This window comes from Alternaria infectoria (genome assembly GCF_024043175.1).
Source record: "Alternaria infectoria strain BMP 0036 chromosome Unknown scaffold_32, whole genome shotgun sequence".
Lineage (NCBI taxonomy): Eukaryota > Fungi > Ascomycota > Dothideomycetes > Pleosporales > Pleosporaceae > Alternaria > Alternaria infectoria.
Genome location: NW_026250721.1, coordinates 13200 through 29008, shown reverse-complemented (window position 1 = coordinate 29008; position 15809 = coordinate 13200). Strand labels below are relative to the sequence as shown.

The 15809-nt window shown below is 53.8% G+C and overlaps 6 protein-coding genes across 6 annotated transcripts; 3 read left to right on the top strand and 3 right to left on the bottom strand.

Annotated features, from left to right (window-relative positions):
• Nucleotides 1-2360: 2360 nt before the first annotated feature.
• On the bottom strand, nt 2361-4160 carry J4E92_010131 (uncharacterized protein; the record flags this gene model as incomplete). Its single annotated transcript, XM_051501472.1, has 2 exons — nt 2361-3962; nt 4023-4160. 2 exons carry the CDS (start codon nt 4158-4160, stop codon nt 2361-2363), a joined length of 1740 nt encoding a protein of 579 aa, XP_051348257.1.
• Nucleotides 4161-4649: 489 nt separating this feature from the next.
• On the bottom strand, nt 4650-7375 carry J4E92_010130 (uncharacterized protein; the record flags this gene model as incomplete). The annotated part of the gene is made up of 8 exons (XM_051501471.1): nt 4650-5072; nt 5132-5657; nt 5709-5896; nt 5946-6218; nt 6272-6455; nt 6502-6737; nt 6788-7210; nt 7259-7375. 8 exons carry the CDS (start codon nt 7373-7375, stop codon nt 4650-4652), a joined length of 2370 nt encoding a protein of 789 aa, XP_051348256.1.
• Nucleotides 7376-9118: 1743 nt separating this feature from the next.
• Nucleotides 9119-10536, top strand: J4E92_010129 (uncharacterized protein; the record flags this gene model as incomplete). The annotated part of the gene is made up of 3 exons (XM_051501470.1): nt 9119-9348; nt 9393-9990; nt 10039-10536. The coding sequence occupies 3 exons, from the start codon at nt 9119-9121 to the stop codon at nt 10534-10536; spliced, it is 1326 nt and encodes a 441-aa protein (XP_051348255.1).
• An 833-nt stretch (nt 10537-11369) lies between these two features.
• Nucleotides 11370-12561, bottom strand: J4E92_010128 (uncharacterized protein; the record flags this gene model as incomplete). The annotated part of the gene is made up of 6 exons (XM_051501469.1): nt 11370-11412; nt 11466-11725; nt 11779-11849; nt 11903-12067; nt 12119-12204; nt 12269-12561. 6 exons carry the CDS (start codon nt 12559-12561, stop codon nt 11370-11372), a joined length of 918 nt encoding a protein of 305 aa, XP_051348254.1.
• A 573-nt stretch (nt 12562-13134) lies between these two features.
• On the top strand, nt 13135-14454 carry J4E92_010127 (uncharacterized protein; the record flags this gene model as incomplete). The annotated part of the gene is made up of 1 exon (XM_051501468.1): nt 13135-14454. The coding sequence occupies one exon, from the start codon at nt 13135-13137 to the stop codon at nt 14452-14454; it is 1320 nt and encodes a 439-aa protein (XP_051348253.1).
• A 471-nt stretch (nt 14455-14925) lies between these two features.
• Nucleotides 14926-15606, top strand: J4E92_010126 (uncharacterized protein; the record flags this gene model as incomplete). The annotated part of the gene is made up of 1 exon (XM_051501467.1): nt 14926-15606. The coding sequence occupies one exon, from the start codon at nt 14926-14928 to the stop codon at nt 15604-15606; it is 681 nt and encodes a 226-aa protein (XP_051348252.1).
• Between the last annotated feature and the right edge of the window lie 203 nt (nt 15607-15809).

Sequence of the window (15809 nt, the reverse complement as noted above, 5' to 3'; positions counted from 1 at the left end):
GATGGTTTTGGGGTTTTGGAAAGGGAGAGTGGTGCGGAAGGTGAGATATGGCGTGGATTGATGTTTGCTGCAGGAGCATTATTGGCAAGTTTGCTTTGTTGCTTGTGCTGAGAAGGAGCTCATATTTGCGTCTATTTATTGTGCTGCGCGACTATTGAATACAAAAGAAATAATGAGCTACTGGTTTCTCCCATGTGTGCTTCGTACGGCAATCTCAAATGCAATTTGTTCCTTTCCATCCACGTAAATGTCCACCAACGTTTGTCCCAATTTCATGTCCCTCCCTCAGCTTCCGCGTTTGTGATAGTATGCCCGGCGATGTCTCGATATACCGCCGTGCTGAAGTGGTGATGATACGAAGTTAGTATATGCCTCACATATATCTCGCACAGCCACAACTTACCCATGAGGATGCATACCCAAGTTAACAGTCCGTCGACTATCAATCCAGAGCTCTTCTTACCACTAATTACTCTATAGTCTCCACTGTAGTCACAGTCACGGCAACTCTCGTAAACCGTAGTCCTATACCCTCCTCGTGCGACGAAACCCTTGTCGATATTCCCTTGCCCACCCACAAACTATCGGCCCTATATCGCAAGGCATAAATAGACACAAGGTATGCAACCCGAGCAAGAGTCTTCATCTTCTCAACCCCTCCGCATAGCATCACAAGCATCAAACAGCTGACGATGCCTAGTGCGAAGGTGAGAAATACAGAGATCGTCACCCATGCCACTACGGGAAATATGTTGCAGACCCAGGTTGTGCAGCCCATCGTTGTTTTTCCACCGTCTGCGACGCTAGCCACGTAGTTGAACGTGACATTCGAGATCTGGATAGATGCTTTGCCAGGGGAGGGCACGAACTCGAGGGCGAAGGTTGCCAATTCGATAGCGGAGGTCGCGAATGCGGTCATCGTTGCGAAGGAGAAGGTAGAGGCGAGTAGGGCGAACAGTGCGAATGTGGCGAGCAGGACAATGGAAAGCTTCCTTGCTGACGGAAGTCTAACGTTCATGGCGCGGAAGGTAAAGCCAGAGTGGAGAGTAGCGTCGGAGTTGTCTTCCATGGCAAACGGAAAGATACGGTGTGCTGAGAAGGGCGGATGTGGTGACCCTAGGTCAATGATGATGATAGACGTGGGATGTAACAGTAGAATGATAATGTGAGGAAGCAACTAGATCCCACAAAGGACGAACGAGATCAAATATAGCGTGTGTATAAAGTAAACAGAGACGCGAGTGCGTGAGGCGCGTGCTGTTGTTAGGGAAGAGGAAGATGTCTTACATTTACCTGGCGGCCGGTATCGCACGCGAGCGCCTAGCAACACGCCCACATGGCTCTAGATAGGTGGTTAGGTTTCAAAGATAAAGTCCAGAGTGACTGATCTGTGCCGAATGTCTCAGGTGATGTGCTTTGCGATCGTTCGATTGCATGTAGCTGCGATCAGAGAGCCTGCTACGCGCCTGCATGATCAAGTACAGAGGTCAGTCTGGGCTGGAGCAGATGCGGTAGAAGTAACGCTTCGTGCACACTGTGAAATTGAAGGCATGCTGGATATTCGGTCTTTTTCGAGCTCATCAGTCATTATGAGGGTGTTGGAGCGTTGTCGCGTCTTCACCACGCAACGTGTACGTCCTCGCACCGGCGAATTCGGCCGCGGCAGCGACATTGCAGCGGTACAGTCACGCGGAATACTCTTTGATGCATCTCAGAAGATCGTCGCAATCTACGGCAACGTGAAATGCTTGGATGTAGACTGCGCAAATCGATGCTGAGCCAGGCTGCCGATGGTGATCTTGCACCGCAGGGCCACAGAAAGGAAGCTACGGTGACTTTGGCGATGCTGACTAACCATGGCCCACACACGCGACGCGACGCGTCTTGTCTTCTTGAATTTCACTCATCGCGTCCTCAGCGTCAGCACACGCGCTTTCGCCGACATCACACTACGACCAGCCCGGCATCAGCAGCAGCTCAAGACCTATCGAATTTCTTGTCCTATGCGGCACGTCATGTGACTAGCATCGTCCGTCGCGCAGCTGGCGATGAGTGAGATCTACATGCGGCTTCCTCAATAATGGTCATCACGGACTTGCGATGAGAAGAGATTTGGTCACCACATTATATATCTGTCCATTGCCTACCCAGATGTACATTAATATCTCACTCTGTTCAAGGGAACAGATGATACCCACTAAACGTGGAACCCAGAAGTCTAAATCCTTTCAGCGTGTCGTCGAGCATTGTTCTGCGTACTAATACAGCCCCCAATCCGCCTACTCGATATCTTCATTTATGAGACCGTCCAGCGGATATGGCACAACAACACCAAGTCGCCCGTCAGCTGAGTGCACAGCTCAGTACTCGACATACCACGCGCGATGCAACTTTACATTATCCAACCGGCCCTGCACCGCTCCGCAAGTGACAGTCTTATCACCCTTTTGAGGATCGGCCGCGAAGTCCAGTTCTAGACCACCTCCGCACTTGAGAAACCCGGGACTGTTAGCGCTGGATTCGAAAGAACAGTCTTCCTCGCCATCGATCTTAAGAGGCCACTTCTTGCCCGCCGTCACGTAAGGTGGATCGTGGATATTGGCGTCGTTCTGATACATGTCCTTCTCAAATTTTTCTTCGTCAATGACAGCATCCTTGAAGCGGCCATCGTCGACACAAAGTTTGACTGGTACACCTAGCGGGCCCTGGTAGATCTGCCACCACTTACTAGCACCGTAGCTGGCCAGTAAGATCTGGATCGAATGGGTGGCCTTCGGCTTTGATGGAGTCGGAGCTGGAGCAGGTTTAGGTGGGTAATCAATCTCAAGCTTCTCTTTCACCTTCGTCATGATCGCCTTCGCCATCTCACGGTAGCCGCTCTCCGTGGGGTGGAACGGTCGGAGTGTCAAACCGGGGTAGTTCTGCTGATACGGGCCGATCATGTCGAGCCACTGCAGGTTATCTGGATCATCTGCGACGGCTACATCGTTACCGGACTGGAGCGCAGCAGTCAAGTTGAACTCGATCTCGCGAGGGTCGTCGGTGAATCTACCGGTCTCAAGCCAGCGCTCGAACTCGGCTTGCGTCGGTTGGCGTCCTTCTCCTGCGTTACCATCGCCATCGTCTATACCTCCCACTATCTCGCCCTGCCAACTAAAGATACCGCTCGGAGACATGTTCCAAAGATAAACATTGTCGCCAAAATATTGGTCATACAGCGTGTGACCAGGTTGGCAAAACCGGTGACCTTCAAGATACTGATCGGTATCGACAAAGGTCGCTCGCTCCGGATGAAAGCTGCCCTTGACCCCGTCCTCGATGGCCTTGTTCAGATAGCGAATAAGCGCATTAATGCGCTTCCGCAAAGCAAGAGTAAGCCTCGGACGATCACTAGACCGCAAACCGAAGCTCACGTTGCTACACCAATCGCCCTCGCCACCCTCGTCGAAGAAGAACTGGAAGTAGCCAACTACAAAGAGCCGGAACTTTGGGTTCTTCTTCACTTTAGGATGGTCGAAGACTTGATTGACAATCCACCGCGCGTCTTGGAAAAGCTGGTCGCGCCCTGTACCAAGGATGTACTGCTTTGTAGCTTCGAGCTCCTTCGCACATTGACCGTTTTGATCCGGGTACTCGGGACCGTATTCTGCACCTTGTGGCGCAAATATACATGCGTATGCGACGCGAGCGAAGTTCGCGTTGTTGCCCCCGGCCTGTAACACGATCATGTCGACGTTGTCAGGGACGTTGTTCAACTGGATATGGCCCAGATGCGGCTCGGCGTCGATCTGTCGCCAGCGGGTGTCTGAACAGGACTGGAAGTGGAACTCTTGTTCGCGGCCTTCGGGGATCCAGGAGTTGTCGTGGCTCATTTGCGGGGCGTATGCGTGGTTTATGCGGAGGCAGTGGTCCATGTTTCCGTCGTAGTCGGTGGTTCCGAAGAAGCCGTATGAGACGCCGCTCTACACTGGGTTCAGCGAATGTCTCCGACGATCGATGCGACCGCGGATTCAGGTACTCACCGCCCATGAGTCGCCTAGACCAGACCAAACGTACTTGGTGGAAGCTACGTTGACCTCCGCGTCGGCTACCACTGTTGTGTTCTCATAGAGATCTGAGGTGGGGCCATCGAGAGGTGCTGCGATTGGTGTACTAGCCATGGAGGCTGTCAACAGAAGAAGTAATAGCCAATGCATTGTCGCGATGACTTAGGGTCTAATCGGATGGTTGTCCACGCGTCTTGTTGTACATCTAATGGCTTAGTCTAACAATAATAGCAGTCCAAAGTTCATTTAACACTTGGATTAGCGAGGGGTAAGTACTCGTCCGTAGCAAAAGTGTGGGTCAAGCTAACTGCGTTAGTGGAGTGAAAGAGTCCAGGCAACGACACCACCACTGTGCTTCGCCGCACGGATCAAGACTAGATGTCGAGCGGAGAACCACTCATGCTGGAAAGGTTGACATAGCATTAGATCCTCGACGATCGTCAAGTAACGCAAGACCATGAGGACGACAACAACATTACTCGACTACGTCCAGTGGATAAGAAAAACTCAACGACTACAAGATACATCATTCGCACTACATTACTTCCGTCATGACTAAATGTAGCCCCATGCAAAAGATACAAAATATGAGAGACGCGAGCCCTACTGCATCTCCTTCCCTTGCGCCTCACCAACCTGATCGAACGGTCCGAAAGGATGCTGCTTACGCTTGAATCCGATCTTCACGCGACCAACACGCTGCATCTTGTCTTCGAATTGGGTCCCCATCCGCAACACAGTCTCCCTGTACATAGTCGCGGTAGTCCAATCGTAAGAGCAGCCGATGATGCGCTTCATACCGCCTTCAGAGCCAGCCATGAGGAAGCACACGGGTGGACGCTCGGCGAGGAAAAGTGTTGCAGTCATGTTACCGGTGTCGACGAGAGTAAAGACGCGTTGTTCGCCTGGTCCAGCAGTCTTCGCTCGTTGTACGAGAGCTGCGACAGCAGGATCGGAAGTCGGATCAACGGGAACGCACTCGCCGTGAATATTGCGATGATGTCTTGACAATGGACTAGCTGCTGCCTATGGAGTGCGACGACGAGATTAGCGCGACGTCATCAACAGGACGAGAGCATACATACGGTCCACTTCATGCGCCCAAGCCTGCCACCGAAGATTTGGCTCTCGATCGTGTCCAGGTCCATGTAGCCTTCGAAGCCAAAGAACCAGCATTGCTGTTCCCAGAACTTGCCAAGGAAGAGAAGGCGTAGCAGCCATGGTGATAGGCCCATGACCACCAAGGAGTATAGTAGCAGGACGATGCCGATAGTGTTTGTGATTCCGGGAATAGCGACGAGTACGCATGCAGCGATGAAGATGATACCGCTGAGGCGAAGCATTCCCTTCGCGAGGAAGCGCTTCCAGGAATCACGCCGGGTGTGGGCGACAGGTGTAAAAGACTTCCACCGAACGTTCGCAGCCCGACAACCATCAAGGATGATGCTGTCGTCTTCTCCAACGCCGGCGATGCCGACATCTTGTGGCAGTATGTCCCAGAGCTTGGCGTTATACGCGTCGTCCATGGAATGCCAAGGCTGGTCTGGATGTTTGGGCAACATGCAGATCAGGCGTTCGAGAAGCTGATCGCTGCCGTTCGCAAGAGAGAGTCTGTGAGATGTGAGTGATGCGACAAGTGACTGCAGTTGAGGTGCGACATACCGTGCGAATGCCTGGAAAGCAGAGTCCGTGCGATCAATTTGTGGCCTGACACGGAGCAAACCCATCAATGCGTAGCTGTGATCTCCGGGAAGATGCTCGGTGGTGTCACGGTTATGCAAGCATTCGAGAGCAAGCGTGACCAGCTCGAGCTGGCTGAGAATCAAGTTCCCCTCGTAATGGTCGATGAGCTGCGGGGATGAGCTGTCATGTAACTGTTGGTGTTGGAGGCCAACTTACCTGTCGCGCGATGTGCGCATCATTCTGCCAAACCCTGGCAGCAAACTGGTTCTTTGGCACCTGAAGTGGCTGCGACAGATCGCTGTCGCGCACGTAGACGCAGATGTCTTTACCAGCGGGCGCCAAGAGGACTTCAGGGAACGTCCACACTCGGTAGCCCCATTGCTGAAGCATGAGATCAGGTGTGTTGATCTCATAGCGGTTGTTTACTGGAGGGCACACAGCGATTGCGAGAGATTGCGCGCCTCGGATAACGTCGCATATTCGGTAGACCTCCGAGAGTCGTTAGCGAAACTACAACCATGTTGACTGGGTTATGTGCTTACATCTTCCTCGAGCTGGTTGTCGGGCATGCAAGAGCACCCCACCCAATACGCAATAACGCCGGCATTGCGCGCCGCTACGTCAGCCATTTGATGTAAAACCCCCAAATCCTCGGGAGTGTTGAACTGCTCAGCTGTATACGCGATGAAGACGTACGAGAGATCGTGAGCATCATGTTGAGCCAGCCTGCAAACGTCAGAGATGAATTAGAGGTACGGCATCATTGACCTACCAATCGTCGACCTTGGTGATGATGGCCGGCCTTCCTGCCTCTCGCAAGAAGCAGAGATATCGAGGACGCAACACACGTTCGGCAACAGGATTGGCTTGGCTGGAAGCATGACCTTGGGGCCTGTGCATCTCGATCGCGTTCTTGGCGACCTTGGGATATCCGAAGTACTGGTATGGCAGGCCATCGTAGCTTCCACCGTTGCGAGACGCGATCTCAGCGGGGCTTGGACTGGAAATCTAGACGCGCCGTCAGTTGTGTGTTTAAAATGCGGATGAAATGGACTCACAAAGATCGTGATGAAGCAGGATGCGACGAACCACTTGAGACAAAGCATAGGAAGGTCTTCGTTAGGGATGTTGCCGCCATGGCGCGAGAAGTCGATGTGATTGAACGGCCAATTCGCCAATCGCATGTAGACAGGCGCGACGTTGCGGACGAAGGTCCGCCTGTAGGTAGATCCTGTGTTATTCTCGTAGATATCATCGACAGCTTGTACGACAAGCTTAGAGACCTTTCCGTCCCAAGATGAGATGTAGCGATCATCGTAGTCGCCAGTCCATTCGCGATCAAAGATGTCTCGATGTCGGTTCTGACCAAGCTTCTGGTACGCAAGACCAGGCTTGCGGTAGAAGTTGGGGCGCTCCCACTTTATTGTAGTCCACGGGGAGAAGATATGTGCGTATCCCTTGGGTGCTATCAATCCGTTGCGCTGGATGGCGTTAGAAGATCCCAGTACTTGGAATTCCAGCCCACATACCTCTATTACTGACTGTCCTAGACGCCTCTGGTTGGCCTCATGGTCGTCTTGGGAGGCAGGTGAATGTCCATATGGTGCAACTTCGCGGACGGAAGCCTGAGTGTCGTTGCCGATCATCTTCGCCATCACGTAAGTAATGCTAGGCAAAGCAAGCACACAGTCGATTTATGAAGCTTGACTGCTGGTTGGAATGCTGGGGCGGCAGTTGTTGATGCTGTTGATAGGGCTGGTTAGGATATCCAGCTGGTGCCTGTGCATCTATGAGAAAGGCATGGAGAACGGAGAAGCGGACACGTACTTGAGGCGCGAGCGTGGGGTGTGGGTGTGGGACTGGTTGGTGTTGCACGACAACTGCAGGCTTCAGAGGAGTATTGTTTGGGTCGTAACCACCTCCGTGATGCGGTTGCGTCTGATGAATGAGGTCAGGCGGGTATCATAAATCAACAGGACAGAAGCAAGGACGTACCGGATAAGATTGCTGATACGACGGTACTTGTACAAAGGTACCACTGCCGGGATCGAAGCCACCTCCGTGTCTTCCAGAGAGATTTGGAGGGTAAGCCTTGAGATGGTTAGCGGGTGATCGACGCGGAGGGCGGAGAGTCTTTGTACCATTCAACATCGGCTTGTGAAACTGAGCGGCGGTGATCTTGAATGTACACTTTGGAGACCTTGAGGCCGGCGATCGTGTGTAGTCTTATCTGGTTCAGGTCCGTTAATAGAATGTGGTCAGGTGGCACAAGGGTAAAGCGCCTGCCTGGACGCGCGCATTTCTGGAGTCATTGCTTTTGACTCTATCCTGGACTTCAGCTCAAATTTTACCTTTCTTGGATTGGCCATTCTCTCGCATTCGGACCCTCTAACTTCCACTTCACGATATCGTGGCGTTTGGGGTGGACCCTGTATGCAGGAGACATGTCCAAAAAGGGTCGAGGCCCTATCGATGCGGCCTTCAGTACCACACGGTGGTAACACGCCATGTGGATGTCAGTTATCGGACTGGACGTTGTCCATGTCTTGGATTTGTTGGTGCGGTGGGCGACCTCGGGGACTTTGCATTTCGCCTATCCTTGTCATCTGGTGTGGCTTGAAGCATCGTTCATGCGTATGTACGGTACGCGGGGCTTGCCGCCTCGTAGACGAGCGCCATGCAAACGGTGAATAGCATGAAGTTTGGAGTTGAAGCTGAGATCTGTAGGAGCATATACAGCCTACGCATCACGACAGACGTTCGCGAAACGAGTTTGTGTTCTTCGAAGGCATGCCTGCGCCTGGTAGGTGCGGCAGCGACATTCGCCGGGCGCAGAAATCCGAGTGATGCATCGTCCTTGGTGCGCCCGAGTACCAACGGGTCTTGCTGTAAATTGAACTTGACAGGTACCGCTTTTCGCATTCTCGCGTACAGTGCCATTTCGAGGGGCTCGGCTGTTTACCAGCTGCCATCTTGGCATCCTCAGCCTTGCGCCACCAATAGCGTAGCGCTGACGGCCTCTGCCGATAGGCTCGCTCGGACACTCCCTTCAGCTCTCGAAATTGCGTTTACCGCTTCGGACCAAAGCTGAGAAACGCCAAGTTCAGAACCGCTGGCCCGTGGCCGCATGCTTTCGTACATCACACCACGAGAGCGATGCTAAGCAGATTTTCACTTGACAGGGTGCGCGGCTACCGTATCCTCGAAATCCGTGGCGCCTGATTTGTCCGCATGATTGACCAGGGCTGATAAACGAGCAGTGCAATCGGACGGACGCCCTCGTGTTGGTGCTGTCAGTAAAGTACACATGCAACGTAGGCAAGTGCTGGAGTACTGAGAGCTCTCTGGAAGTCATAATATTCGCACTTTTACTGTCGCCTTTGACCGCAATGAAACCCATCAAGAGGACGACTTTGTGTCGGCGATTAAATGCTGATCGACAACCTTTTGACGAGTTCCAGAGGAGAGCTGTTGCAGCTGCGGCGAAGCAGCCAGACGCCGCTGACATAACACTAGACCTTTGCGAATGGCTTGATGAGGCTGATGAGGGAATCGAGAAACTTGGCCTGAAATCCGTACCAGATCTCGAATCAGCGAGTAAAGGGATGGTTCGCGTGATGTGAGTAGCTCCGCCAGAGGCATCCGAGATACTGATCATTATAGATTTGCGCCTCGCGACACACCAACACCTGGAGCAGATGCACTGGTGGATCTTTTCGATTCATGCGGTATTCCGAGCGCGTTTGTAGACGAGAGCCTGCGAGACGTTTCTCAATCTTTCGCAGCGCGCGAAGACGCCGATGGCACGACGTGGATCTGGTTCCACCTCCTGTGTAAAACGTTGGCAGTGATCGATAATAAGATCGCCCCGGGCCCAGGTTTCGTGGAGGCTGAGGGCAAAGAAGCTAAGAGTCGACAGGCGGCGGGAGCTCAAAGCCAGGCGAACTTTTCCTGGATCAAGACAGGCATCGTGTTGAAGATCCGGAAACAAGCAGACGACCCGCCTCCGCCTGTACGAACGTCGAGTTCTGACAGTGATGAGACCTTGGCTCCTAACCAGACCAAAGCCGCAGTAGAGATGATATGTTTCGGTGCACCTCACACCCTACGCGACCGCCTTCGGGCACTGACGAAGACGACATCGTGCGAGGCATTGCTGGAAGATCCGCACATGCTGCTCGAGCTAGTGTTCGAGGAGATGTACAAGCTCCTGGACTGGACAGCCTGGGCTGTGTCGGATACGTTCGGGCCTTTGGAAACGGTGCGTGCGCTCCTCGTTTGACCAAATGTCATGCTAATGTACTGTCAGCAAACCTTGGGGATAGCCAGTAGGGTTGGAAAAGCAACAGAGGAACTGCCGAAGGACCTCTTCACTGGGCTCCACAACCTGGCCAAGCATGCCATCTACCTCCACGAGAACTGTGAAGCAGCATTAGCCACACTAAACGATCTGTATACCCATCATACAGCGCTGATGGGCACTAATCCGAACACCTTACAGAGACAAACCAAAGAGGCACTCAAATATCGACAGACTCTATTTGAATCAACGCAGCGACGGCTGACAAGTCTCAATGCGCGCATCTCGAACATCATCGGCTTATCGTTCAACATCGTCACGCAGGGCGATAGCAAGTTGATGCAGTCGGAGAACCAGAGTATGAAGACAATCGCCGTCATGACGCTATGGTTCATGCCGCTAGGCACGGTAGCTTCCATCTTCGGTAGCCAGTTCATGAAGCTGCAGGATGAGTGGCCGCATCATATTACCGTCTCGCAGGACTTTTGGCTGATGTGGGGTATGTGAACTGCCACGACCTGCTCGTAAGACGCGCGCTGATCCTTTGTCGCAGTCATCGCGGTTCCTTTGACCCTCGCGGTCCTGTTGAGTAAGTGCAACCCGGATCCGGGGCCGCTGAAGACGTGTACTGACCTAACCGGCAGTTTGGCGGGTGTGGTACATGGACGCAAGGCACAGATTGATAGACGGAGTGGAAAAGAAGCAGGGTGAGCATGGCTATATGGGATGGAAGACGTTGCCTCAGACGCTGCGCAGAGGAAGGGCGAGAAAGAGCGTGCCCGATGTGTGAGCCCCTAGGTGCAGGGTCGATGACGTAATTTGGGCGCAGCGGCCTCGGCTGCTTCCGCCGCGGCTCCATAGGCTTTTCATCTTTGACCTTCTTGCCATGTACACATGACCAAGCACCAAGCTTCCTATCAAATGGAAGATCGACCGAGAATGCGTTCTACGGGCTTCGCACCGGGAGGTAGTTTGGACGAATTTGATCGTAGTAGAGATGAAGGACGCGAACGCATTTGGTAGAAGTCGAGATACCAAACGCATCAAGGAGAGAGCATACACCCGCCACTACTTCTGCCACGCAATATCCCCATCTCCACTACCCTCACATCATCCCATGATCCACACCCAACCCCAACCCCCCCATCGCCTCCCCATCCCTCTGCGCAATATCCACCGCCCCACTAACCTCAATAAAGTCCTCCAACTCCTCACTCGTAGTCTTCAGTTTCTCTTTCACAGCCGTAACCCCCTCGGTCCCCACAATATGCCTCGCAGGAGGATTATCATGCCCCCCAATCGCCGTAAGCGCATGCACAGTCTCCGCAATCAAATTACTCTTAACCCCCACCGGCAACGGCGCATACAAACTCGTCACCGTATCTGAACTCAACAAATCGCCCATGGTGGGCTCTGCATCCGGGTTGGTGTCTGACATTACGCTTTCGTCTCCGGGAGATTTTGTTGTATTTGTGTTTTCGTCGAATGGGGGGTGGGCAGACGGGTTGTCGATTCTTTCTAGTTTGTCGAGGAGGCCGGAGAAGATTTCTCGGGCTAGGGGCGCGGGATTCTCGCCTTGCAGGTATTCGGACATGGGGGGCACGGAGGTTATGCGGTTGGTGAGGACGTTGACTTCCATGTTGGCTTGGACTAGGGACATTTTTACGTTGAAGGGGGCGATTTCGTAGGCGAGGGACTGGTGGGTGTTAGATGGGGTGGTGGTAAGGGTTGGGGGTGGTGCTTGAGTACATCGCAGTAGCCTTCGACGGCCCATTGGGAGGAGCAGTACATTCCTAGACCAGGTGTTCCCAAATGGCCAGCTGGAAAGGGTGAGATCAGTCAAAGACGGCTTTTGATGGTGACGGTGACTCACTGATACCGGTTATCACGATGATATGCCCATTCTTCCGTTCGCGCATGATTGGCAGAACAGCTTTGATGATGTTGACATTCGCGAAGAAGTTGATCTCAAAGATCTCGTCGACTAGACTTCTTGTTCGGCTAGTCTGCGCGAGTTCCTCTACGGAGCCGATCACAGCTTCACACATGGAATGTCAGTTTCATCTTTTCAAGCTGGCAGGGTCACAACCTTCACTAGCAGCGCACAACAACACGTCGATGCGCCCAAAAGCCTCCACAGCTTCAGCAACGGCTGCTTGACATTGGCCAACCACCCTACAAAACAAAACCGTCAGCAATGCGCAACACCCCACGATAAATACCGGTATCAAATACTCACCTACTATCCAACCCAACGACCCTCAAATGCTCGCGCCATCGGTCCGTTCCCTTTACATCCTCCAAAAACGTCCGAAAATCCTCACTCTGCCCTTCTCTTTTCTCAAACTCCAGCGGCATAACGCCCGCGACAACATAGTCGCCATGTTCCAGCACTTGCCGCGCTAACGCGATGGCAATAGGCGAAGCGCCTCTTGTGATGAACCAAACGCGCGGAGCATTGTGGGGCGGGAAATGCGGCGATTTTGGCCGTGGCGGCTTCGACGACGCAGATAATGGCGCATTGCTTGTCATGTCGGGGTTAGAAGGGATGATGTGTACTTCATGTTGACTGGCGGGCGCGTGTTCATGCTGCGGCGATGGGATGCGCGGTGGAGACCGGGTATGTGGGGCAAGGAGGGCGCAACGCCGCTAGTGGTGAGCCTTAGCGTGGTCGAAAATGACTGTACGAGCAGAAACACCATCACGACTTTGCCAAGACTTGGGGATATTGCGCATTTTACAGTCAGAGCAACCTGAGTCTTAGAAGGATATACCTAGAGATACTGGAGATCTCTTCGCTGTCGTCGTTCTGACATCCAGCCTCAATCTACCTCCTGCACACCCACAAAAGACGCCCTTTCACCTTCACTTCAGGTATGTCAACTCAGTCGTCATCGGCTGGCCATGAACCAGCCTCCTCGATTAAAACTCTTCTCGTTACTCCCAGCCCCCTGCCGCACAGATGAAGCAGAGTCTTCAGCTCCTTCAGTCTCAAATCCTTTTCTCCAACCTACACTCAACTACTACACTCCATTCCCACAATTCTTCAATCAATTCCCCAAAAGCACTTCTTTCCATACATTCAGAACCCACACCATCTACAGCATGAGTCTGCTACTAGACCAGTTCACCAACCACTGGACTGACCAGTTTCCGGACTACAGCAATCAAACCACCTATACTCTGCCTTCAGACGGCACTGTCCAGTTTGATCTGGCAACGTGGTTGGCGAAGGCCCAAGAAGAGCTACGAATCGAAGAAGATCGCTGGCTCGCTGACGACTTCGACATCAACGAGCCTGCTCCGCGACCGGTCAAGATCCGAGCTAGAGACTCCGCGCAGTGGATCAAGAAAGATAACCGCAACTTCACTGGCCGTCGCAAACGTAGACGTGAACTCCCTGTTCCGCGCGCCTTCAACAAGCCATTCACGCTCATGCAGCACCAACGCCATTCCATCCACCTCATGGGCAGGGTGCTCAACGTCCGCACCAATGGATCGCCCTTCACGCTCGTCCTCGATGACCTCAACCAGCGTGCCGACATCTTTATTAGCGAGATCACCCGCCGCGCACTCTCTCGCAACGTCAACGTCGTTTTCGTCACATTCGAGTCTGGTCAGGCCATGGCACCTATCCGCACCGTCCAGGGCTTCGGCATGACGAGCGACGAGATCTTGAAGGCTTTGCGCAAGGCCATGGATGATGCCAAGGAGAGTATCGTCGTCATCGACAATCTCCACGAGCTCCTTCACACTTATGGCGTCGACATGACCGCGCTGTTCCAGCTCGTTGTTCACAAGTTCGCCTCTACTCTCGTCGGCATCTACCACCAAGACCTGCTCGACAACCCCACAGAGTCACCATACGCCCCACAACCCCTGGAGCTGATCAAGTACATGGCCACCTCCATCATAACCTGCAAGTCCTTCGCGCACTGCCTCGCCGCCAAAGCCGCCGCAGAGCGCAGCCTTCCCGAGCCCACCTGGGGCATGCTGGAAGCCGCCGAAGGCATCATCCAAGACCTCGACGCCAACGACAACCGCGGCATAGTCATGGAAGCAGAGTTCCGCCGCAAGTCCGGCAAGCCAGAGGGCGAAACCTACTTCCTCCGCACGCCTCGCCCGGAAGACTACCACGACCCCATGCCTGGCATCCCCAACGGCACCCTCAAGCAGGAGTACGTCATCCTCCTCGACATGCAGCCCGCATACGCCGGCAACGTGTCCGGACTTATCCAAGATGTCGCTGAGAACCCCAACTCAACTTTCAACCTTGCTCTCACGGAGAAACAGAAGCAGGCTCGTGAGGAGGTTGTGCTGCCTTACTTTGATGCGCAGAAGGGTGAGGGTGCGGGCGAGGGTGGTCGCATTCTGTACGACATGGGCTCTGAGGATGACTTTGATGAGGAGGAGGATGAGATCTGAGGAAGCTTGGATGTCATTGGTTTGAGGTCATCGGCGCTGGTCGCAGGTTTGAGTTGAGCTTTTGAGATACCCTGGCTAGTAGGGCGACGGCGTTACGGCAATCATTGATGGGAGAGCGAGATGCGCGATGCGCAGGCAATGAGATGAGAGCACACTGCGAGAGAGCTCTTGCCTTGGAGTGGGAACGGTCTCACGTGCGGATGATGTTGCGTCTCTTCGAGATGCAGCAGTCGTACATAACGAATAACATGATAAACTCCATTGCTTTTGCCCTTTAAATGACATCAGTGAAGTGATACTCTGTCTACTAACCTAGCTCTTCGACTTCCACGTATCATGATTGAGCCTTGCGCATAGCACCTGCACCATGGTAGGGCTGAACCCTCAGCCTTGGCGCCCAAACTCACCCAACTCACCAAATAATTCCCTTGCGCCAACCACACCCACACCCCCCACACCCCCCTCCACACCATGGCAGACAACGAGCGACCACGCGCAACCTACAGCGACCCCTTCGAGCGCGACACGCGGCGCGCACCCCGCGAAACCCGCGATCGAGGCGGCACACCCACCGAGCGCCGCGGCAACCGCTCACGCAGTCCGCAAGAGCGCGGCGCCCGACGCGACAACCGGTACCGCTCGAGATCGCCTTTCCGCAAGGACGAGCGCGATAATGGAGGAAGGGAAGTAAGGGGAGGAAGGGGACGAGGACGAGGTCACGACCGCGGACGGGGCCGCGACGACAGGAGAGGCGCAGGAGGACGAGACGAGCGCCCCAACTTCCGCGACCGCTCGCCCCAGCCACCCAAAGGTCCTCGAAGCGACAACGCGCCTCCTGCTCGCAGTGCCCGACCTCCCCCAACAGGTCCCCGTTCCTCCACCGTCGACCCCATCAACCCTATCAAGAAAGAAGAAGAAGCCTCACCCGATGTCGAGATGAAAGACTCACGCCAGAAGCCCGAAGACATGGACGACGAAGAGTGGGAGATGCTGAAGATCATGGGTTTCGGCGGGTTCAAAAGCACGAAGAACACAAAGGTGCCCGGGAACGATAAGAACTTTGGGGTGAGGAAGGATAAGCAGTTGCAGGCTAGGCAGTATATGAATCGGCAGGGTGGATTTAATAGGCCGTTGAGTCCTGGTAGGAGTTGAGGAGGGGGTTTGGGGACTGGGCTTTATGGTCATATTGTGGCTGGCATGGCTACCATGTCATGAGAGATGGGCTTGCATGGCTAGTCAGAGAAGGACTACGCGTAAATTGGGGACATCGTGGGGGATTGCGACACCCTTTGCTACCACGCACGGCAGAAGACAGTTGTGCTGGTGTGTGTGACGGATAAGCGTCGGGACGGCAT